Genomic DNA, 24,139 nt, shown 5'->3' on the forward strand with positions numbered 1-24,139 from the left:
GCGAGGATTTACTGCAGAGCAGCTAGAGTCGGTGTTGAGTGGTAGTGATATGTCCTCTCAGACCGTTGGTCTGGAGTAGGAATAGATAGGGTTAAATAGTGGAATGAGTGGTGTTTTTGTTAGAGATAGGTGGTAGGGTAATTTTCCTTTTTCCCAATTTTGCATTATTATTTCCAATAATGTAATGTATGTAGACCGTGAATGGCATTACACACCAGTGCAGTAGGTGGCGGTGTATGCAACTAGAAGTTCGATGCGATCCGACAACCAAATCCCAAGAAGAAGATGACGAAGAACAAGAACAGTAATTACAGCGCTTTTGCACTTTGTTGAGAGCGGAGTTGCACGACAAGCTTGCATTGGGATATACTGGTGATTTAAAATGCGTTTGAATTTGGATGCATTTTGTATACAGCTACGTGTTTCAAATTATGGTAATTGATCGTCCTGCGGTCCACAGCTGATTTGATAGTCGACTGCTTTATCTCAATAGTGACTGCGGAGTCCTATCCATTACTAGAACAAGTCGAGACATGACTAATCCTATGTTTTGGGACCAACTGCAAGCTGGAAGCTCCGAGGTGGACTGGTGTGAAGGCAATTACCTTATTTACCCTAGCATTGCAGAGTTTTATAACACGGTTAGTCATTTATCTTTATGCCAATAATGTAATCTGTTTTGTGACATCCATTGCTTAGTGTCTTTGTGTCAATATTTGCTAATCCTTACTTTTCTGCATGGCACTGCTTCCCGTTATTTATTGTATTGTAATTTCTTTTGAATATTACTACCCCAGATTGGTAGTCGACACATCCTCACTTTTCAACAGTTGGATTTTTAGGACATAGAAAGGGGTAAAGAACACACAGGCGCAATGGCACCTCCTGTTTCAACAGCTGTCAGCTACCATCAATGCTGAGTTGTTTGTTTTTGCCTATCAAGAAGACATCTTGGTATTTAGATGAAACATTTTCACATTGTTCAGTAGGCCTACCTCTTGTATTCGTATACGTGTTCCTAAAGATTCAGAAGTTCTGTTGCAATACAGAGTGAAATTAACAGATGTGTGTATTGTATTTATATCAAGCATATCACATGCTTGGTAATTTTTAGGCTACAATTCTGCTCACATTTTCATTCCCTTCATTTTTTCCCCCCTCATTTCAGATCAGCAACATCTTGTTTTTTGTTTTACCGCCTATATTAATGTGCTTGTTCCGCCAGTATGCAACACATTTCAACAGTGGAATATATCTCATTTGGATTCTACTGGTTGTGATTGGTAAGTTGTTTTGACAAAGCATGATGATTCCTTCATATACTTTGACGTGTGTGTGTGTGGTCTGAACGTCATCTTATTTTAAGGGCACTCATACTTATAGGTTTACGTCTGAAGAAAAGGGGTCTGAATATATAAAACACATCCCACACGTTTTCCTTTAATGGAAGACTTAAGGATGGCCATGTCACTAAAATGGCCATGCCTAGGTGTATGATGACACCAACCAAACATTGCTATCACAGTTAGTGCATTTGGAAAGTATTCAGACCCCTTGACTTTTTCCACATTTTGTTACGTTACACCCTTATTCTAAAATTGATTAAATAGTTTTTTTCTCATCACTTTACACACTATCCCATAATGACAAAACAAAAACAGGTTTTCAGAACATTTAGCAAATGTTTAAAAAAAATCAACTTCACATTTACGTAAGTACAGCCTCAGGTCTTCTTGGGTATGGCACTACAGCTTGGCTCACCTCTGTATTTGGGGAGTTTAATCACATTCTTCTCTGCAGATCCTCAAGCTCTGTCAGGTTGGTTGGGAAGCGTCACTGCACTGCTATTTTAGATCGGGTTCAAGTCCGGGCTCTGGCTGGGCCACTCAAGGACATTCAGAGACTTGTCCTGACGCCAATCCTGCATTGTCTTGGCTGTGTGCTTAGGGCCGTTGTCCTCTTAGATGGTGAACCTTCACCCCATTCTGAGGTCCTGAGCGCTCTGGAGCAGGTTTTCATCAAGAATCTCTCTGTACTTTGCTCTGTTCATCTTTCCCTTGATCCTGACTAGTCTCCCAGTCTCTGCCACTGAAAAACATCTCCACAGCATGCTGCTGCCACCACCATGCTTCACCATAGGGATGGTGCCAGGTTTTCTCCAGGATGTGGGGCTTGGCATTCAGGCTAAAGAGTTCAATCTTGGTTTCATCAGACCAGAAAATCTTGTTTCTCATGGTCTGAGTCCTTTAGGTGCCTTTCGGCAAACTCCAAGTGTGCTGTCGTGCCTTACTGAGGTGTGGCTTCGGTCTGGCCACTCTACAATAAAGGCCTGATTGGTGGAGTGCTGCAGAGATGGTTGTTCTTCTGGAAGGTTTTCCCATCTCTACAGATGAACTCTGGAGCGATGTCAAGAGTGACCATTGGGTTTTTGAAAACCTCCCTGACCAATGCCCTTCTCCCCCTATTGCTCAGTTTGGCCAGGCGGCCTGCTCTGGGAAGAGTCTTGGTGGTTCCAAACTTCTTCTTTTCTTAAAAAAAAAAGACTTTATTCTCCCTAATTTTCATGTTCTCCAATTGGTAGTTACAGTCTTATCTCATCGCTGCAACTCCCGTACGGACTCGGGAGAGGTGAAGGTTGACAGCTGTGCGTCCTCCGAAACACAACCCAGCCAAGCCGCAATGCTTCTTGACACAACGGCCGCTTAACCCGGTAGCCAGCCGCACCAATGTGTCGGAGGAAATACCGTACACCTGGCGACCATGTCAGCGTGCATTGCGCCCGGCCCGCCACAGGAGTCGCTAGAGCGAGATGGGACAAGAACATCCCTGCCGGCCAAACCCTCCCCTAACCCGGATGACTGGCAATTATAGGGCAATTGTGCCGCCCCATAGGTCCTCCGGTCGCGGCCGGCTATGACAGAGCCTGGACTCGAACCAGGATCTCTAGTGGCACAGCTAGCACTGCCTTGAACCACTGCACCACTCGGGAAGCAACTTCTTCCATTTAAGAATGATGGAGGCCACTGTTTTCTTGGAGACCTTCAATGCTGATAATTTATTTGGTACCCTTCTCCAGATCTGTGCCTCGACACAATCCTGTCTCCGAGCTCTACGGACAATTCCTTCAACCTCGTGGCTTGGTTTTTGCTCTGACATGCACTGTCATCTGTGGGATATTATGTAGACAGGTGTGGGCCTTTCCAAATCTTGTCCAATCAATTGAATTTACCACAGGTTGACTCAATCAAGTTGTAAGGATGATCAATAGAAACAGGATGCAGTTGAGCTCAATTTTGAGTCTTGTCGCAAAGGGTCTGAATACTTATGTAATAAGGTATTTCTGTTTTTTATTTTCAAAAGTTTCTGAACCGGTTTTTGCTTTGTCGTTAACTTCTTGGTGACAGGGGGCGGTATTTTTCACGTCCGGATGAAATGCATGCCCAAATTCAACTGCCTGCTACTCATCCCCAGAAGTTAAGATATGCATATTATTAGTAGATGTGGATAGAAAACACTGAGGTTTCTAAAACTGTTTGAATGATGTCTGTGAGTATAACATAACTCATATGTCAGGCAAAAACCTGGGTAGAAAATCCAACCAGGAAGTGGGAAATCTGAGGTTTGTAGGTTTTCAACTCTTATACAAGATACAGTGGAAATGGGGTCATGTTGCACATCCACTAGATGTCAACGGTCGTTAGAACATTGTTTGATGCTTCTACTGTGAAGTGGAGCCGAATGAGAGGGGAATGAGTCAGGTGTCTGGCAGAGAGCCACGGCTCGTGACGCGCGTTCATGTGAAAGTTACCTCGCTTTCCATTGCTTTTCTACAGACAAAGGAATTCTCCGGTTGGAACATTATTGAAGATGTTTGTTAAAACATCCTAAAGATTGATTCTATACATCGTTTGACATGTTTCTACGGACTGTAATGGAACTTTTTGGACTTTTCGTCCTGACTTTCCGCTGTTTAGATTTGTGTACTGAACGTGCGAACAACAAGGAGGAATTTGGACATAAATTATAGACATTATCGAACAAAACAAACATCTATTGTGGAACTGGGAACTGGGATTCATGGGAGTGCATTCTGATGAAGTTCATCAATGGTAAGTGAATATTTATAATGCTATTTCTGACTGCTGTTGACTCCAACATGGCAGATATCTCTTTGGGTTGATTTGTCGTCTGAGCGCCGTACTCAGATTATTGCATGGTGTGCTTTTTCCTTAAAAGTTAAAGTTAAAAACTATAATAAAGTTAAAAAAAAAAAAAATCTGACACAGAGGTTGCATTAAGGAGAAGTGGATCTAAAATTCCATGTATAACACTTGTATTTTCATCAACATTTATGATGACTATTTCTGTAAATTGATGTGGCTATGCAAAATCACTGGATGTTTTTGGAACAAGTGAACGTAACGCTCCAATGTACACTCAGATTTTTGGATATAAATATGAACTTTACCGAACAAAACATACATGTGTTGTGTAACATGAAGTCCTATGAATGTCATCTGATGATCATCAAAGGTTAGTGATTAATTTTCTCTATTTCTGCTTTTTGTGACTCCTCTCTTTGGCTGGAAAAATGGCTGTGTTTTTCTGTGACTTGGCTATGACCAAACATAATCGTTTGGTTTGCTTTCGTCGTAAAGCCTTTATGAAATTGCACACTTGTGGCTGGATTTACAACAAGTGCATCTTTAAAATGGTGTAAATTACATATATGTTTGAGGAATTGTAATTATGGGATTTCTGTTTTGAATTTGGCGCCCTGCAGTTTCATTGGCTGTTAACGAGGTGAGACGCTACCGTCCCACATACCCTAGAGGTTAAAGAAAAAAATAAGCAAACACGTTTGGTGTTCGTCAAAAGGCATGTGGGAGACTCTCCAAACATATGGAAGAATGTCGACACTGTATTTCTGCTGAGTTTGATATTTTAATGTACAAAAAAAATTGTTTTTCAAAAACCGTGGACATTTCTAAGTGACCCCAAACTTTTAAGTGTGTGTGTGTGCGCGCGTCTACACTACCGGTCAAAAGTTTTAGAACACCTTCTCATTCAAAGGTTTTTCTTTGTTTTTACCATTTTCTACATTGTAGAATAATAGTGGAGACATCAAAACTATGAAATAACACATGTGGAATCATGTAGTAACCAACAAAGTGTTAACCTCTCTAGGGGTGTGGTTTTTGGCCAACATCCAGTGAAATTGCAGAGCACCAAATTCAAAAACAAAAATAGTCATTATAAAAATTCATAAAACATACAAGTGTTATACATCGGTTTAAAGATGAACTTCTTGTTAATCAAACCACTGTCAGATTTCTTAAAGGCTTTACGGCGAAAGCATACCATGCGATTATCTGAGAACAGCGCCCAGCAGACAAATCATTACAAACAGTTACCAGCCAAGTAGAGGAGTTACACAAGTCAGAAATAGTGATACAATTAATCACTTACCTTTGGTGAGTGCAACCATGTGAAGATCATAAGACTCCCATTTACTCATGATCGTTTTGTTCGATAAAGTCCCTCATTGTATCCAAAAACCTCCGTTTTGTTTGTGCGCTTTGTTCAGTAATCCACAGGCTCCACAGGCAGTCACAACAGACTGACACAAAATCCGAAAAGTATCAGTAAAGTTCGTAGAGACAAGTCAAACAATGTTTATAATCAATCCTCAGGTTGTTTTTAGTCATGATAATAAATAATATTTCAACCGGACAAAAGCTTCGTCAATATAAAAGAAAAACAAGAAAGGCGTGCTCTCGGTTGCGCGCATGAAAAACCTCTGGGACACTGAATGGTCCACTCATTCAGAGTGGTCTTACTCCCTCAATTTTCAGAATACAAGCCTGAAACAATTTCTAAAGACTGTTGACATCTAGTGGAAGCCATGGGAAGTGCAATTTGAGTCCTAAGTCAATGCATACTGTAATGGCATTTAATAGAGAACTACAACAACAACAAAAATCCCACTTCCTGGATGGATTTTTTCCCAGGTTTTCTCCTGCCATATCAGTTCTATTATACTCAGACATTATTTTAACAGTTTGGAAACTTCATTTGTGTTTTCTATCCAAATCTATCAATTATATGCATATCCTAGCTTCTGTGCCTGAGTAGCAGGCTGTTTACTTTGGGCACGCTTTTCATCCAGAAATGATAATAGTGCCCCCTACCCTAATGAAGTTAAACAAATCAAAATATATTTTATATTTGAGATTCTTCAAATAGCCACCCTTTGCCTTGATGACAGCTTTGAACACTCTTGGCATTCTCTCAACCAGCTTTATGAGGTAGTCACCTGGAATGCATTTAAATTAACAGGTGTGCCTAGTGGAATTTCTTTCTTAAAGATATACTTTTCCTTAATGCAACCGATTTCAAAAAAGCTTTACAGCGAAAGCACACCATGGAATAATTGGAGTACAGCGCTCCAAACAAGCCATACAAATACCCACCATGTTGAGGAGTCAACAGAAGTCAGAAATAGCATTAAGTATTCATTTACCTTTTGATCTTCACTTCATCAGAATGGAATCCCAGTTCCACAATAAATGTTTGTTTTGTTCAATAAAGTCAATTTATGTCCAAATACCTCCTTTTTGTTTGTGCGTTTAGTTCACAAATCCAAATTCACAAGGTGCGAGAACTAGTTCCAGACAAAGGCAAACCGTTCCATTACAGTTCGCAGAAACATGCCAAACGATGGATAGAATCAATCTTTATGGTGTTTTTAATCATAAATCTTCAATAATATTCCAACCGGACAATTCCTTTGTCTTTAGAAATGAAAGGGAATGCAGCTCGCTCTCACAGCCACGTGCGTGATTTAGCTCATGGCATTCTGTCAGACCCCTTAGTCAAACAGCTCTTATTCGCTCCCTCTTCACAGTTGAAGCCTGAAACAAGGTTCTAAAGACTGATATCTAGTGGAAGCCTTAGGAAGTGCAATCAGACCACATTCTACACTGTATATTGGATTGGCAAAGACTTAAACCTACAAACCTCAGATTTCCCACTTCCTGGTTGGATTGTTTCTCAGGTTTTTGCCTGCCATATGAGTTATGTTATACTCACAGACATCATTCAAACAGTTTTAGAAACTTCAGAGTGTTTTCTATCCAAATAAATCTACTAATAATATGCATATCCTGCCTGAGTAGGAGGCAGTTTACTCTGGGCACCTTTTTCATCCAAGCTACTAAATACTGCCCCCCTGTTAACAAGAAGTTTGTGGAGTGGTTGAAAAACTTGTTTTAATTACTCCTAACTAAGTTTATGTAAACTTCCGACTTCAAGTGTGTGTGTGTGTGTGTGTGTTATATATTTATTTGACCCATATACCAATGGGTTCCCTTCTTTGCAAGGCATTGGAAATCTCCCTGTTCTTTTGTTGAATCTGTGTTTTGAAGTTCACTGCTCAACTGAGAGACCTTAATATTATCTGTATGTGTGGGGTACAGGTAGGTAGGCATTCAAAAAGCATGTCAAGCACTATTATTGCACACAGGCCATGCAACTTATTAAGCAAATGTTTGCTCCTCAGCTTATTTAGGCTTGCCATAACAAAGGTGTTGAATAATTTTTGACTTGACGTTTCAGCTTTTAATTTATTTATTTGTAAAAATGTCTAAACATCATTCCACTTTCACGTTATGGGGTATTGTGTGTAGGCCAGTGAAACAAAATCTAAATTTTAATCAATTTTCAGGCTGTAACACAACAAAATGTGGAGAAAGTGAAAGGGTGTGAATAGTTTAAGTTCAACTGATATTCCTCTGGTTTTGCATTCAGCCCCGATGCCAAGACAACCTCTCGAATCTTGGCCATTCTGCCGTGTTTGTGAAGTCAAAGGGGACTGGAATAGTTATTTCTACAGCTGCCATTTCTATTTTGTTAGGTCTCTGCGAAGCCTACACTGCAGATTATTGTACAGGCTGTGGGGTTGCCTAAATTTACAGCATCACCCACAATCCCAAACAACATATTCAACTGCAAGTCTGCAGTCTAAAATGGATGACTATAAAGACCGTAAAATAGATTCCAGAGTTAATAGCATACTGCATTACATGCCTAGTGGGACAGCAGCTGCACGCACTGTGGCCACAATTCGCATAACTTCTGCCTCTTCTTACAGTTTCTAGAGCTGAGTTCACCTCTGACCTGAGTTGGAACACAGAGCTGGAATCTAATCTAGAGTTGTATGCCTGGTCTCCTGGCTCCTTCCTCTGTCTAGCTAGGCCCTACCCAGAGTGTCTGGATGCAGTGAACACTAAGAGGATGTTTCCCAATTCTGGTCCTGTTGACCTGAAGGGCAAAAACAAAAATGTGCCCCCTTTTTAGTCCCCAGGACCAGAATTGAGAAACACATCCTCTGTTCACTGCATGCAGTTCTGAAGGGACTGGATAAGTCAAGCAGTGTGGCAATGGCTCCACCTTGGTGAAAGAGATTAGACACCACAACATAAATAATCTTTAGTTATTAATTTATTCCACTGTAGCCTAAGAACACGTTTCCGCCGCAGCCGTCCTCTGAGATGGCCCCACCTTGCCTTCCCATGGACAAAAGAGAGATTTTGCCACATTGTTCACACCTGTATGGTTCTGTCGGATCTGGGCAGGTTAGAGTTTAGGTGGGGGGAAGGGCTAGGGGTTGATGTCTGTAGGGAGATAATTGTGTTTCAGGTGAACTCTCCCTCTGTTTTCAATTGACTTCTGAGAGGATGTGTGAAATTGTGTTTCAAAACATCCTGCCGCTAATCAGATAAATTTGATTTCTGCAAGAGGGTGATATTTCCTTGTTTTGAAAGAACCAAGACCACAATTTGATAAGGGAACATTTTTGGAAAATGATCACAAAGTAATAATATAAAAGTGAATAAAATTAGTCTGGGGGAGTTGAGGAGCTCTGTGTGCCTGCAAATCCTGTGCATCTGAAATGGTACCCTATTCCGGAGTCACTGCTTTTGACCAGAGTTACAGCAATTTCATTCATAGTCCAAATAACACACCACCTGTGGACTACCAGTAACACCTGTTGTCAATAGCCCCACAAATGATCAGATGTTGTCTTATTATGCCTATTAAAAGGCACAGTGTTGGTTTTGTATAGTATGTAACTCTGGTGTGTGTCTCCCTTGCCTCAGGTATTGGCTCCACATACTTCCATGCCACCCTCAGTTTCCTGGGTCAGATGCTGGATGAGTTGTCCATCCTGTGGGTGCTCATGTGTGCCATCGGCATGTGGTTCCCCAAGAGATATCTGCCCAAGATGTTCAGGAATGACAGGTGAGTCAACAGTTTACCTTGTCTCACTGCTAAATTCACGCCCTTCACCTTGGCCATTGCGCTTCGATGTTTGCAGATATGAAGGGTCTGTGCAGACTCTAGCCTTTTTGGGGACTGGTTGGTTTCTGTTCCATTAAACTACATGATATCAAATAAAATGTTATTTGTCACATGCTTCGTAAACCGTGATATGCTGATATGCTAAACAGTGATACATACGTACGTACGTTAAACATACATTGCGTACCATACATACATGCATACACTTGTGTCCTTTTGAAATTATCTGGATTTCTGCATAAATTAGTCATAAAATGATATCTTTATATTTGTAAAGATTTACATTTACATAATTTAAACATTTGCAGTGTAGGTTTGAAAAAGTATGTGAACCCCAAGGCTAATGACTTCTCCAAAAGCTAATTGGAGTCAGCTAACCTGGAGTGTAGTCATTGAGGTGAGATTGGAGAAGTTGGTTAGAGCTGCCCTGTCCTATAAAAACACTCACAAAATGTGAGTTTGCTATTCACAAGATGCATTGCCTGATGTGAACCATGCCTCAAACAAAAGAGTTCTCAGAAGACCCAAGATTAGTTGTCGACTTGCATAAAGCTGGAAAGGGTTACAAAAGTATCTCTAAAAGCCTTGATTGTCTATAAATGGAGAAAGTTTAGCAGTGTTACTCTCCCTATGAGTGGCCGTCCTGCAAAGATGACTGCAAGACCACAGCGCATAATGCTCAATGAGGTTAAGAAGAATCTTAGTGTCAGTTAAAGACTTAAATAAATCTCTGGAGCATGCTAACATCTCTGTTGACGAGTCCACGATACGTAAAACATTGAACACGAATCTTGTTCATGGGAGTACACCACGGAAGAAGCCACTGCTGTCCAAAAAAAACATTGCTGCACGTCTGAAGTTCGCAAAAGAGCATCTGGATGTTCCACAGCGCTACTGGCAAAATATTCTGTGGACAGATGAAACTAAAGTTGAGCTGTTTGGAAGGAACACAACACTATGTGTAGAGAAAAAGGCACAGGACACCTTCATCAACCTCATCCCAACTGTGAAGTATGGTGAAGGGAGCATCATGGTTTGGAGCTGCTCAGTCCGATGATGCTGTGACACACCGCCCCAGATTATGACGGACCCGCCACCTCCAAATGGTGTTGATGTGAGCCATGACCAGCCTTTTTAAAGCATTTCATGGCTATAGATTTTAGTGCTACGGGGCGATAGTAATTTAGGTAGGTTACCTTGGCGTTCTTGGGCACGAGGACTAGTAGGTTGGCTTGACACAAGCTGGTATTAGACTGGGTCAGAGATGGGAGCCCTATTTTCAACCTAAGTGATGCAGTAGTCTAAGGCACACACCACAGTGTAAGAGGCGTCACTACAGTCCCTGGTTCGAATCCAGGCTGAATCTCATCTGGCTGTGATTGGGAGTCCCATAGGGCGGTGCACAGTGTTGTCCTGGTTTGGCTGGGGTAGGCTATCATTGTAATTAAGAATTAGTTCTTAACTGGCTTGCCTAGTTAAATCAAATAAACATGTCAGTGAAAACACTGACCAGCTGGTCAATAATGTAAAATATTACATTTCTAAGTTTTAATTTGTTCTCTTTTGAGTAAGCAACTTTATTTCCGCAATATTAAGCTGATCCACCCTCCAAAAAAATCAACAACAAAAAAAAGCAACCTTCCGGATGAAAGAAACACTTATACTTCCGGTGCCGACAGATAGTCGCTTCGCGTTCCTAGGAAACTATGCAGTATTTTTTTTTTTTTTTTCGTGTTATTTCTTACATTGGTACCCCAGGTAATCTTAGGTTTCATTACATACAGTCGGGAGGAACTACTGAATATAAGAGCAACGTCAACTCACCATCATTTACGACCAGGAATATGACTTTCTCGAAGCGGATCCTGTGTTCTGCCTTCCACCCAGGAATCCCAGCCGACGACCCAAAACAACGACGTCATAAAAGAGGCAAACGAAGCGATCTTCTTCAGGCTCCGTAGACGGGCACATCGCACACCGCTCCCTAGCATACTACTCGCCAATGTCAAGTCTCTTGACAACAAGGTTGATGAAATCCGAGCAAGGGTAGCATTCCAGAGAGACATCAGAGACTGTAATGTTCTTTGCTTCACGGCAACATGGCTCACTCGAGAGACTCTAACGGAGTCGGTGCAGCCAGCTGGTTTCTTCACGCATCGCGCCGACAGAAACAACCATCTTTCTGGTAAGAATAGGGGTGGGGGGTATGCCTTATGATTAACGAGACATGGTGTGATCATAAGAACATTACTCCTCCTTCTGTTCACCTGACTTAGAATTCCTCACAATCAAATGTCGACCGCATTATCTACCAAGGGAATTCTCTTCGTATATATTCCCCCCCAAGCAGACATATCGATGGCCCTGAACAAACTTTATTTGACTCTATGTAAACTGGAAACCACATCCTGAGGCTGCGTTCATTGTAGCTGGGGATTTTAACAAGACTCCCTAAACTGTATCAGCATATCGATTGTGCTACCAGGGCTGGTAAAACCATGGATCATTGCTATTCTAACTTCCGCGACGCATATAAGGCCCTCCCCCGCACTCCTTTCGGAAAAGCTGACCACGACTCCATTTTGTTGCTTCCAGCCTATAGACAGAAACTAAAACAAGAAGCTCCCACGCTCAGGTCTGTTCAATGCTGGTCCGACCAATCTGATTCCACGCTTCAAGACCGCTTCGATCACGTGGATTGGGATATGTTCCGCATTGCGTCAAACAACAACATTGATGAATATGCAGATTCGCTGAGCGAGTTCATTAGAAAGTGCATTGACGATGTCGTACCCATAGTAATGATTAAAACAACTCCAAACCAGAAACTGGATTGATGGCAGCATTCGCGTGAAACTGAAAGCGCGAACCACTGCTTTTAACCAGGGCAAGGTGACCGGAAACATGACCAAATACAAACAGTGTAGCTATTCCCTCCAAGGCAATCAAACAAGCTAAGCGTCAGTATAGCGACAAAGTAGAGTCGCAATTCAACGGCTCAGACACGAGGTATGTGGCAGGGTCTACAGTCAATCACGGATTACAAAAAGAAAACCAGCCCCGTCGCGGACCAGGATGTCTTGATCCCAGACAGACTAAATAACTTTTTTGCCCGCTTTGAGGACAATACAGTGCCACTGACGCGGCCCGCTACCCAAACCGGCGGACTCTCCTTCACTGCAGCCGACGTGAGTAAAACATTTTAAACGTGTTAACCTTCTCCTGTACTCCCTGTTCACCCACAACTGCGTGGCCATGCACGCCTCCAACTCAATCATCAAGTTTGCGGACGACATGACAGTGGTAGGCTTGATTACCAACAACGACGAGACAGCCTACAGGGAGGAGGTGAGGGCCCTCTGAGTGTGGTGTCAGGAAAATAACCTCACACTCAACAAAACAAAGGAGATGATTGTGGACTTTAGGAAACAGCAGAGGGAGCACCCCCTTATCCACATTGACGGGACAGTAGTGGAGAGGGTAGTAAGTTTTAAGTTTCTTGGCGTACACATCACGGACAAACTGAATTGGTCCACCCACACAGACAGCGTCGTGAAGAAGGCGCAGCAGCGCCTCTTCAACCTCAGGAGGCTGAAGAAATTTGGCTTGTCAACAAAAGCACTCACAAACATCTACAGATGCACAATCGAGAGCATCCTGTCGGGCTGTATCACCGCCTGGTACGGCAACTGCTCCGCCCACAACCGTAAGGCTCTCCAGAGGGTAGTGAGGTCTGCACATCGCATCCCCGAGGGCAACCTACCTGCCCTCCAGGACACCTACACCACCCAATGTCACAGGAAGGCCATAAAGATCATCAAGGACAACATCCACCGTTTCCCTCGGGGATGCGATGTGAAGCTGTTTTTCAATCTCAAGGCCATCAGACTGTTAAACAGCCACCACTAACATCGAGTGGCTGCTGCCAACACACTGACTCAACGCCAGCCACTTTAATAATGGAAATTGATGTAAAAATGTATCACTAGCCACTTTAAACAATGCTACTTAATATAATGTTTACATGCCCTACATTACTCATCTCATAAGTATATACTGTACTCGATACCATCTACTGCATCTTGCCTATGCCGTTCTGTACCATCACTCATTCATATCTTTATGTACATATTCTTTATCCCTTTACACTTGTGTGTGTATAAGGTAGTAGTTTTGGAATTGTTAGGTTAGATTACTCGTTGGTTATTACAGCATTGTCGGAACTAGAAGCACAATCATTTCGCTACGCTCACATTAAAATCATGTGTATGTGACCAATAAAATTTGATTTGATTTCAGTTTCATAATGTTTATTTTACCATGAGCTTTTTCCACTCTTGGTGTTTCGTTAAGTTTGCTGTTGGCTACTCTTTGTCATGTGGCCATTGATATGACCATGTTTAATAATAGTCCTGTCTGAGATAGCTGACACCAGTCAAAGCTGCATCACATGTCCCTATACCCCTTTCCATTGTCATTAAAGGCATTATGGACACCTCTGGTGGCTGTCATCCATGTGTACTCTACATAGTTATTTCAGCTAACATCTATTAGTTTTGTCATTATGGGTCCTTGAGACGACAGTCCTATTGTCTCTAAGGACTTTCCTTAGTCTTACCTGGATCGTTAGTGGCACAAAATAATACGATCACAAATAGGATGTAGGGAATCATTGTAAATAAAAACATTTATTGAAGTTGATGTCTCACGTGACATGTTGCATTTACATCTCCAGTTGAATTACTGGCGCTAAACAACTCACCCTCACTCATCTCCACAATCAATAAGGGCTCTGAGGACATCCTCTATTCACAATGTCGCAGCTGCTCCCTTCAGGAAGAAGGCACAGAGTTCCCAAAGTGAGAACTTCTCTAGGGCTACAGTGCCTTCAGAAAGTATTGATACCCCTTGCCTTATTCCACATTTTGTTGGATGACTGTATTACTGCAACACCGGCGGTCACGCATCATGACGCCAGTCAAATTCCACGTGACCCTTTATTCACTATAATTAGGCTTCTCCAAGCTCTGATGCTGCTGATGGTGATTAGTAGCCTACCAAACTTGCAAACTACCTGGTACTCAGCACTCTGTCCCTCTAATCACTCTGACATCAATGCAAATGTGATCGAAAATCAAATCAAATAATTTGAGATCCCCATTAGCTCATATTGCGCAGGCTATGCAATTGCATGAGAAATCAGTGATGGCCTCTAAAAAGAGGAGAATCCCATCAACTTTCTATAGGCTAGGCCTACTATATTTATTTATTTATTTCTCAACTTTCCTAATATTAAGCACATTGCTTCACTTTTCAACAGGAGTATAGCCTACCTGGCTGGCATGAAAACAAACAACAGTAAAAGCGTCCTCCATTTGCTATTTAAGAGCATGTTTTGAGACCGGTGCATAATAATGGTAAATTCTAAATCAAAACAAGTTTCACACATACAGTACCAGTCAAAAGTTCGGACACTGACTCATTCCATGGTTTTTCACTATTATTGTAGAATAATAGTGAAGACATCAAAACTATGAAATAACACATATGGGATCATGTAGTAACCAAAAACGTCTTAAACAAATCAAAATATATTTGAGATTCTTCAAAGTAGCCACCATTTGCCCTTATGACAGCATTGCAAAGTCTTGGCATTCTCTCAACCAGCTTCATGAGGTAATCACCTGGAGAGCATTTCAATTAACAGGTGTGTCTTGTGAAAAGTTAATTTGTGGAATTTCTTTCCTTCATGAGTTTGAGTCAATCAGTTGTGTTGTGACAAGGTAGGGGGGTATACAGAATATAGCCTTATTTGGTAAAATACCATATTATGGAAAGAACAGCTCAAATAAGTGAAGAGAAACAAAAGTCCATTACTTCGACTGACCTTCATGTCATAATCTGGAACATTTCAAGAACTTTGAACGTTTCTTCAAGTGCAGTCGTAAAAACCATCTAGCGCTATGATGAAACTGGCTCTCATGAGGACCACCACCCAGAGTTGTCTCTGCTGCAGAGGATAAGTTCATTAGAGTTAACTGCACCTCAGATTGCAGCCAAATAAATGCTTCACCGAGTTCAAGTAACAGACACATCTCAACATCAACTGTTTAGAGGAGACTCTGTGAATCAGGCCTTCATGGTCAAATTGCTGCATAGAAACCACTGCTAAAGGACACAAATAATAAGAAGAGACTTGCTTGTGCTAAGAAACACGAGCAATGGACATGACCGGTGGAAATCTGTCATTTGGTCTGAGTCCAAATTTGAGATTTTTGGTTCCAACCGCCATGTCTTTGTGAGACAGAGAATAGATAAACAGATGATCTCCGCATGTGTAGTTCCCACCGTGAAGCATGGAGGAGAAGGTGTGGGGGGTGCTTTGGTGATGACACTGTCTGTGATTTATTTAGAATTCAAGGCACACTTAACCAGCATTGCTACCACAGAATCCTGCAGCAATATGCCATCCCATCTGGTTTGCGCTTAGTGGGACTATCATTTGTTTTACAACAGGACAATGACACAAAACACACCTCCAGACTGTGTAAGGACTATTTGACCAAGAAGGAGAGTGATTGATTGAGTGCTGCATCAGATGACCTGGCCTCCACAATCACCTGACCCAATTGGGTTGAGCAGCCAACAAGTGCTCAGCGTATGTGGGAACTCCTTCAAGACTGTTGGAAAAGCATTCCTCATGAAGCTGGTTTACTGAATGACAAGAGTGCAAAGCTGTCATCAAGGCAAATAAATGGTGGCTACTTTAAAGAGTCTAATTTTTTTTTAAAGTTAACACTTTTGGTTACTACATGATTCCATATGATTTATTTCATAATTTGATGTCTTCACTATTATTCTACAATGTAGAAAATAGTGAAAATAAACACCCTAAAATCAGTAGGTGTGTCAACTTTTTACTGGTACTCTATAAATAAAAAATGTAAACTATATAATGTTGTGGATCAGTCCTCAGTTTTCTCCTATCACAGCCATTAAACGTTTTAACTGTTTTAACAACACCATTGGCCTCATGGTGAAATCACTGAGTGCGTTCCTTCCTCTCTGGCAACTGAGTTAGGAAGGACGCCTGTATCTTTAGTGACTGGGTGTATTGATACACAATCCAAAGTGAAATTAGTAACTTCACCATGCTCAAAAGGATAGTCAATATTCAAAAATGTATTATTTTTACCCATCTACCAATAGGTGCCAGAAGCATACCACCCTGCATCCCACTTTTATCTGAAGCTAAGCAGGGTTGGTCCTGGTCTGTCTCTGGGTGGCAGACTAGATGTTGCTGGAAGTGGTGTTGGAGGGCCAGTAGGAGGCACTCTTTCCTCTGGTCTAGAAAAAGAAAAACACTTAGGGGTGTTAACCTCGGTGGCCTGTCTAAATTCCCAATACCACCATGGCCACCTAATCGTTCCCAGCTTCCAATTGGCTCATTCATCCCCCCTTCCTCTCCCTTGTAATCTTTCCCCCTATCATTGCTGTAAATGAGAATGTGTTCTCAGTCAACTTACCTGGTAAAATAAGGGTTAAATGAATGCAAATAAAAGGTGCCCTTCTTTGCGACGCATTGAAAAACCTCTCTGGACCTTGTGGTTGAAACTGCGTTTGAAATTCACTGATGTTGAATACTTGACTAATGACATTTCAGCTTTTTAGTTGTAATTAATTTATAACAAATTCTAATAGCATAATTCCACTTTGACATTATGGGGTGTGTGTAGGCCAGTGACCATCTGAATTTTATCCATTTTAAATTCAGGCTGTAACGCAACAAAATGTGGAAAAGGTCAAGGAGTGTGAGTACTTTCTGAAGGCACTGTTTGTCCTTTTTGTAACCAAAGCCATCACATCTCTGAAATCCAGCCTGGTCTGGGCTTTATTGAAACCTCAATATACAGCTGTTTTTGTTATTTTATACTGTTTTTCTGTTTGTGCACTATACTCCCATGTCGCACTCTTCCCAGTGCTCATCACATTCTAAATAAAGCAGATGCAGCTTTGCCAGTATGTTTTGCTCTGTGGTCATATAGGTATCTTTACCTTCCAGGTCAAGGTTCAAAGTGGTCATCGGCATCTTGTCCGGGATCACCACTGGTTTGGCCTTCGTTAAGCCCGTCATCAACTCGGTGTCTCTGATGACTCTGGGTATCCCCTGCACTGTTCTGCTCATTACTGAGCTCAAAAGGTGAGAATGATTCACTGTTTACTTCAACAGGTGAGTTATTAAGAACAAACACCAACAAATATCACATGCAATAGACTAGCTGGTACATCCTTTTTCATTATTTTGTCTACAACACATTTTGATCATGTAATTGTAAAATGGGGACCTTGTAGCAGTTATAAGGATATGAAATCAGCAGAAGGCAAGATAGGTTGATGGGAAAGTGCTATATCATACAAAAAAAATATACATGGGCAATAGCCCAAAAGAAATAGCCTCAGGACAGGTTAAGCCTGATACAATCTGAACAGACACCGGTAGAGAGCAAGACTGCAAAGCCTCCCCTTGGGAGACCAAATTGCTATATCCATACCATTTATACATGAAACAATAATTTGCATTTCACTAGCGACTGCCACAAAATGAGTGACAAAACATGGCCAGATAATTTCAAGTCATCAGTCTCAAGTCAAAGTCGAGTCCCGAGTCATCAATTTTGTGACTTGAGTCCACAAATCTACCCTATTGTATGGGGCCTACAGCTGGTTGAGTTTGCTGTCCAGCTGTGTGTGCACATGCGATAGTGGACGTGTGTGGGTATGCACGCAAAAGCCGCAAAGTTGAGCCTCAGGGATAATGTCTTCCTCTCACTCGCATTGAAAATAGCGATTTGCCTCACTTTGCAGATTCTACATCAAAACCTTTACCTCAATTAATATGATTTAGTGTTGGATAATATGTAAGCATCAACAATTCCCAGTGCTTTACGAAAGTGACAAGTGTAATGTTATAGTGATGTCACAAGTTTCATGGCAAGTAAGCAACACATGAAGTGGACTCAATTTCCCAGGGAAAAGAGTTGTCATCCAGAGGCACGTATTTATTTCTAAACTAGGCACACAATTGGTGACCTAAAACAGGTTGTTAAAGGACTATGGAGTTCAGTCTGCTTCTTGTTTCATGATACTGGTATCGTGACAACACTATGTTGTAGTGTAGTAATTTTAAACCAGTAATGGGCAACACTCAGTCAGTGTTAAGTACATTTCTAAATGTTTTTAGGTCAGAGTGTAGTAGCAGTTAACACACAGAAAACCATTTAGACAGAACAAGTTAGTCACATTTTGGAGAGTCCACATTTTTGACTATGGTTATTTGTCACCTATTTTGCATGGTGTTACTTTGAGCCTTTTCAATAGTGTGTTGCTGTCAATGTTGAAGGAAATAACATTCTTCCAAATAGCAGCACAAAGGGCCATTCCTGTCATGTGCGTGTGTCGGTTTGTGTATATGCACCTATGTGGAAGTGGGTGCATGATGTTTTTTCCTTTTCCTACAAGACTGACTCACTTAAAACAATTAGCCTTGATTCATCCATTGTTCTACTTGTTTCTGATTCTTGACATAGCTCACACGGCCAGTCATTGATATTGTTGTTTTGTTTTCGTAGTTCTGCTAAATGGATGACAGTTCCTGCAGGAGACCCTTTGAAACATGGCCTGCTGCCTTCTAGTACATCACAATTGATTTTGTAACTCCGTTAACATTTCCCTTTAGTTTATCAACTGAGCCAATAGCTTAGCATCTTACCCACTCTCATTGAACTAAAACAGTTAGCGCTCTCATGTCAAACGCTAAGTGCATTGTTTTTATTAACAATTTGAAGTCATTGTTCAGCATGAAGGACTTGTCATAACTCTCCTGTGACGATCTGAGGGATCAGGTTACAGGGGGGTCCGCTCTACAGCGTGCTCTCTCTCACAGACTGGGAAGTCAACTGTTTTATGGTCGGTCATAAAATACTCTGCCCCTATGCTCTGTAGTGTTCGAGATTGGAATGTAAACTTTGGAACACAGAGAGACCCTTGGCCATCAAAAGTTTGAGTAATTAAATAAATGTTTCTACTTTTGAGAATGTGGGAATGTTCGTGGACACTTAGGGGACAGTTATGATGAGTGCTTTTCATTTGGTGATCTCATGAAGGACAGGAAACACACAACTGTATCTCTTAAAGTGTACATTTCCCAGCTGTCAGGTTTACATCTAAATATTGTGAAACGTATGTGTTTAAACATGAAACTATTTGTGAAAAGATGTGATGTTAACCTTCTAAATGAGCGTATGGATTTTTATATAAAGATTAACTAGTCACATTAGGTGTCATAGAACCTCCCCTTCTTCCACAGAGTATAAAACCCACTTCCTACAAAATATACATTAAGTAATGGAACGCCAGGATGGAGTCCCCACATTGGAATGGCTACAAATCCTAGACGTAGAATTACTAGTCTGCAGCTAGAAATTACGTAAACCTAGGACGAGAATACCCACAACCCCCAAAACATCTAATCTAAGAACATGTTACACCTGACGTATCCATTACAACAGACACTATCCAGAGCCACGGAGAAAACTACAACCACGAAGGATATTGTGACTTCTGGGGAAGTTAACCAGAGACTCTGATGAACTGACCGCGATTCCAACAGAGAAAAAAATAACGACATATGGGCATAAATATATACATTGCAATTATTCTTGAATGAGTGGCCGTTCATGTGAAAAGGATTAGCATTTCAATTAATATAATTATCAACTGTGTGTAGTGAATCCATTTAGTCTTTCCCGCTCTTTCTCAGTCCCCACCCCTTTCCGTTGTCTACCAAGCAATCATATTAGCTTCGTCAGCTAGAGACTTTTTCTTTGTATAATGTAGTAACCCAAATATCTACTGTTTGTTGTGTAGTTCTGTGTGGTTAGTTAGTTAGTTAGTTATACAAAATTGGCTTAATTATTTATTAGTTTAATCCCTTAATAATTAAACCTAGAGAACTGATTTGATATAAGTCTTCACATTTAATGATAGTGACAGACATAACAGACTCATCTGTTATTTACGCAATACATTTCAGACCAATTTTTTAAATTTTCTTCATAATTTTGCTAAGTGGGTGAATTTTTTTTATTTTTAAATCACTGTTAATGCATGATTTGTGTTCTACGTATGTTTTATCATAGAGCCCAGTTTAGAATGGCCTCATCCTGCACTAAAGGAACATATAGGATCTCTGACTATTCCTGGTTGTAACTTCGGGGAAGCACTTGAAAAGGGAACTACTTAATATATGTGGTGCATCTTGCTTTCATTCTATTATCTTTGCGTGCGTTTTCCTTTTTATACCTTGGGGTGAGAGTAGCTTCATCAGACAGACAGACAGACAGACAGACAGTATATTGAAAGCAGGTGCTTGCACACAGGTGTGGAATTATCATCCCCTCATGCTTAGTGTATAGAAATGCTGAGCAGACCCAGTTGCCCATTATTTTTGCTAGAAGAAGAGATCTCAGTGACTTTGAAAGAGGGTTGATTGTTGGGGCACGTTTGTCTGGTGACAGAGACTGCTCAACTTGCTGATGTTTCACTATGTCACCAGATCTCAACCAAATTGAACACTTATGGGAGATTCTGGAGCGGCACCTGAGACCAGCATTTTTCACCACCATCAACAAAGCACCAAATAATGGAATTTCTCGTGAAAGGATGGTGTTGCATCCCTCCAATAGAGTTCCAGAGACTTGTAGAATCTATTCCAAAGCGCATTGAAGCTGTTCTGGCTCGTGGTGGCCCAACTCCCTATTAAAACACTGTTGTATTTCCTTTATTTTGGCAGTTACCTGTAAGTAAGAGTTTACATCGCAATGGAGATTAGTCTTTTGTCTGCATAAATTGATTGGTACCTGTGTCGCTAGTAGGTGGGTCGTCCACGAAATGAGTCCGTTTTGACATTTGTAGTAGAGATTGTGCACCAATATTGCATTTTAAAAGCCTATTAAATTAAATTAAGTGCCCTTTTAAAATTCAATAAACCAAAAATGTTATATGAACAAGGCAACAGTAAACATGTCGTCCCCCATGACTATCCATTATATTGACCAGATGCTCAAGTCGCTCTAACAATGAAAATACATTTCTTAAAAAATGGAAGACAGTTAGCCTGGGTACCAGGCTCTTCAGCTGGTTAAAGTGTTGGGCCAGTAACCGAAATGTTGCTGGGTCGAAACCTTGAGCCGACAAGGTAAAAATCTGTCGTTCTGCCCCAGAGCAAGGCAGTTAACCCACTGTTCCCCGGGTGCCGAAGACGTGGATGTCGATTAAGGTAGGCCACAGCACATCTCTGATTGAGGTATCCCCCTTTCCCTAATCCACACCCTGTACTTTGCCTCTTCCTCTCTGATGTGACTCACAAATTTCAGTTAATTACCATAGTTCCTGCCTTGTGCCAATCAGTGCAATTTTATAAATGACGAATCTCTATGGTGAGATGCATCATTCACCAAGTTTGGTCAAAATTGGGTCAGTGCTGTTTGAGTTTGCGTGTAAGGATGGACGGATGGAGGGACAAAGACTTACTAAAGTACAAAAAAAATCAGCATTTTGGCATGTCACCTTGTGCACTCTCTGTGACTTCTAGGAGGATTTTAACTCACTTACTCCCCAGATTTCATCATTGGAAATCCCTAGTTATTTTGTTGCTTTGAAAAAGTAATTTATGAAGATTTATAATTTTATTTCATGTGATTTAGGGACTAATTTTTATGTTTAAAAAAACCTGTCCCTCATTTTCAGATCAACCCTGTTCTATGAACTGAACTCTCATTTGAATACATTTTTTATTTGAACCTTTATTTAATTAGGCAAGTCAGTTAAGAACAAAATCATATTTTACAATGATGGTCTACCCTGGCCAAGTCCTAACCTGGTTGACACTGGGCCAATTGTGCGCCGCCCTATGGGACTCCCAATCACAGCAGCCAGGGATCGAACCAGGGTCTGTAGTGACCCCTCTAGCACTGAAATGCAGTGCCTTAGACCGCTGTGCCACTCAGGAGCCCAATATGGTGTTACTATTACAAAAATAAATACATCTTAACAAACAAACTTGCATTCAATTGCCCCTCCCCTGTTGCACACAACCAGCTTCCATTCCCCCCGTCACAAGGGGATTTATGGCTGATTTATGGCCTGTTACGCTCCACCCTGTTACTTTATTTGGCACTTAATACTCACTTACTATAGGCCTATTTTAACTTCTTGAGACGGGAAAACAATTTTATTTTTTATTTTTTTTTACATGTTATGAAGTTGAAAATGTGCACTTCATGACAAGGTTAAAATCAAGTGTATTCTTTTCAACAAGTTACTCATTTTGTTGAACAACCCCATTGTCATTTCACTACCAATAGTTTTTTTGACATGCGTATGTCTCCTTCAAGCTCAAAGTTGCATCGAAATGTGCTGATATGAGTTAATAGTTCTACCACAGTTCTTCTGACATTCTATTTCCTGACACTGTCTTTGTCCCGTCTCTTTATTTTTGCACTTCCTCTTTAACTGATCGTTCTCTTGTGCATGCGTTTCCCCTTCTCTGTGCTTAATTAGCCAGATGTACAGACTAGAGCTGGGCGATATGAACAAAAATCCATATCGAGATAAATTGCCTGAATTGATGCGATAAATAGAACAATTTTATAGCATTAATATGCACCACAGTTTTTTTTTTAATGTATTATCCTTTAAACTACTACTACAAGTTTTATGGTTGTGGCCATCAAATGTCCCATTAACAGTCACCCATATTAGCAAACTTCACATTTCTCTAGTACAGCCTACTTTTTGTAATGAACGATATCAGCAAAATGCCTGCGATAAGTGGTCGGTGTTGAGGATTTAATGGTTTCTCGTCCCAGTACAGACCACATGTCACGACACGGCCCATCGCCAAACTTCATTTCCCCGTCAGGCCGAGTCGCCCGTCAATGTGACATGGGACTGAGGCTCAGTTAAATACTGCTCATGCAGTGTGTGTATTTGTAAATGGCAGTACACAACTACTGTCTGACTGACTGAATTGGAAGCATTTACCTGAGGGGAGTCTACCTGCTTGTTATTATTTTTATACCAGATTCAAAATCTGTATTTTAGTTGACTATGGCGGCAGGTAGCCTAGTGGTTAAGAGCAACAGGCCAGTAACCGGAAAATTGCTGGTTTGAATCCCCAAACAGACGAGGTGAAAAATCCCTTGAGCAACACACTTAACGCTAATTGCTCCTGTAAGTCGCTCTGGATAAGAGCATTTGCTAAATGACTAAGATGAAAATGTGATATTTCATTTCCCATTGCTTTTTATATGCATGGCTTCCTATTGTTTGAAGCTCTTTTATTTGAAATGCAATCAGAAGTCATATGTATGGGCATTTACTGGAAGTTGTACTGGCATGTGGTTTCGTGTTGGCTGTAGTTCTTGTCAATATAGAATTTACATTAACAGCAAGCCATGAAGTGTTTGTGTGTGTGTTTTCTTGCTAACATTTGAATAGTGTGTGTCACGTATATGTCTTTGTGTGGGTACTTATGCATTGCCAATATGTTATTGTGTGGTGTTTGCAGGTGTGAGAACCCACGTGTATTCAAGCTGGGGCTTATCTCTGGGTTTTGGTGGGCTCTGGCTCTCCTCTGCTGGGTCAGTGACAAGATCTTCTGTGAGATGTGGTCCTCTGTCAACTTCCCCTACCTACACTGTGCTTGGTGAGCTTG

General features: G+C 41.1%; 1 protein-coding gene across 1 annotated transcript in view; it reads left to right on the top strand.

Annotated features, from left to right (window-relative positions):
• The first annotated feature begins 288 nt into the window (after positions 1–288).
• Positions 289–24,139, top strand: part of LOC115137213 (alkaline ceramidase 2-like) — a 31,030-nt gene continuing 7,179 nt past the window's right edge. The window contains exons 1-5 of the mRNA XM_029673381.2: positions 289–641; positions 1,169–1,283; positions 9,162–9,303; positions 17,426–17,563; positions 23,993–24,130. Of these exons, the coding sequence (XP_029529241.1) occupies positions 534–641; positions 1,169–1,283; positions 9,162–9,303; positions 17,426–17,563; positions 23,993–24,130 (641 nt within the window). The 5' untranslated portion in view covers positions 289–533. The remainder of the gene's footprint in view (positions 642–1,168; positions 1,284–9,161; positions 9,304–17,425; positions 17,564–23,992; positions 24,131–24,139) is intronic.

The sequence above is a fragment of the Oncorhynchus nerka genome, linkage group LG11 (assembly GCF_034236695.1).
Source record: "Oncorhynchus nerka isolate Pitt River linkage group LG11, Oner_Uvic_2.0, whole genome shotgun sequence".
Classification (NCBI taxonomy): domain Eukaryota; kingdom Metazoa; phylum Chordata; class Actinopteri; order Salmoniformes; family Salmonidae; genus Oncorhynchus; species Oncorhynchus nerka.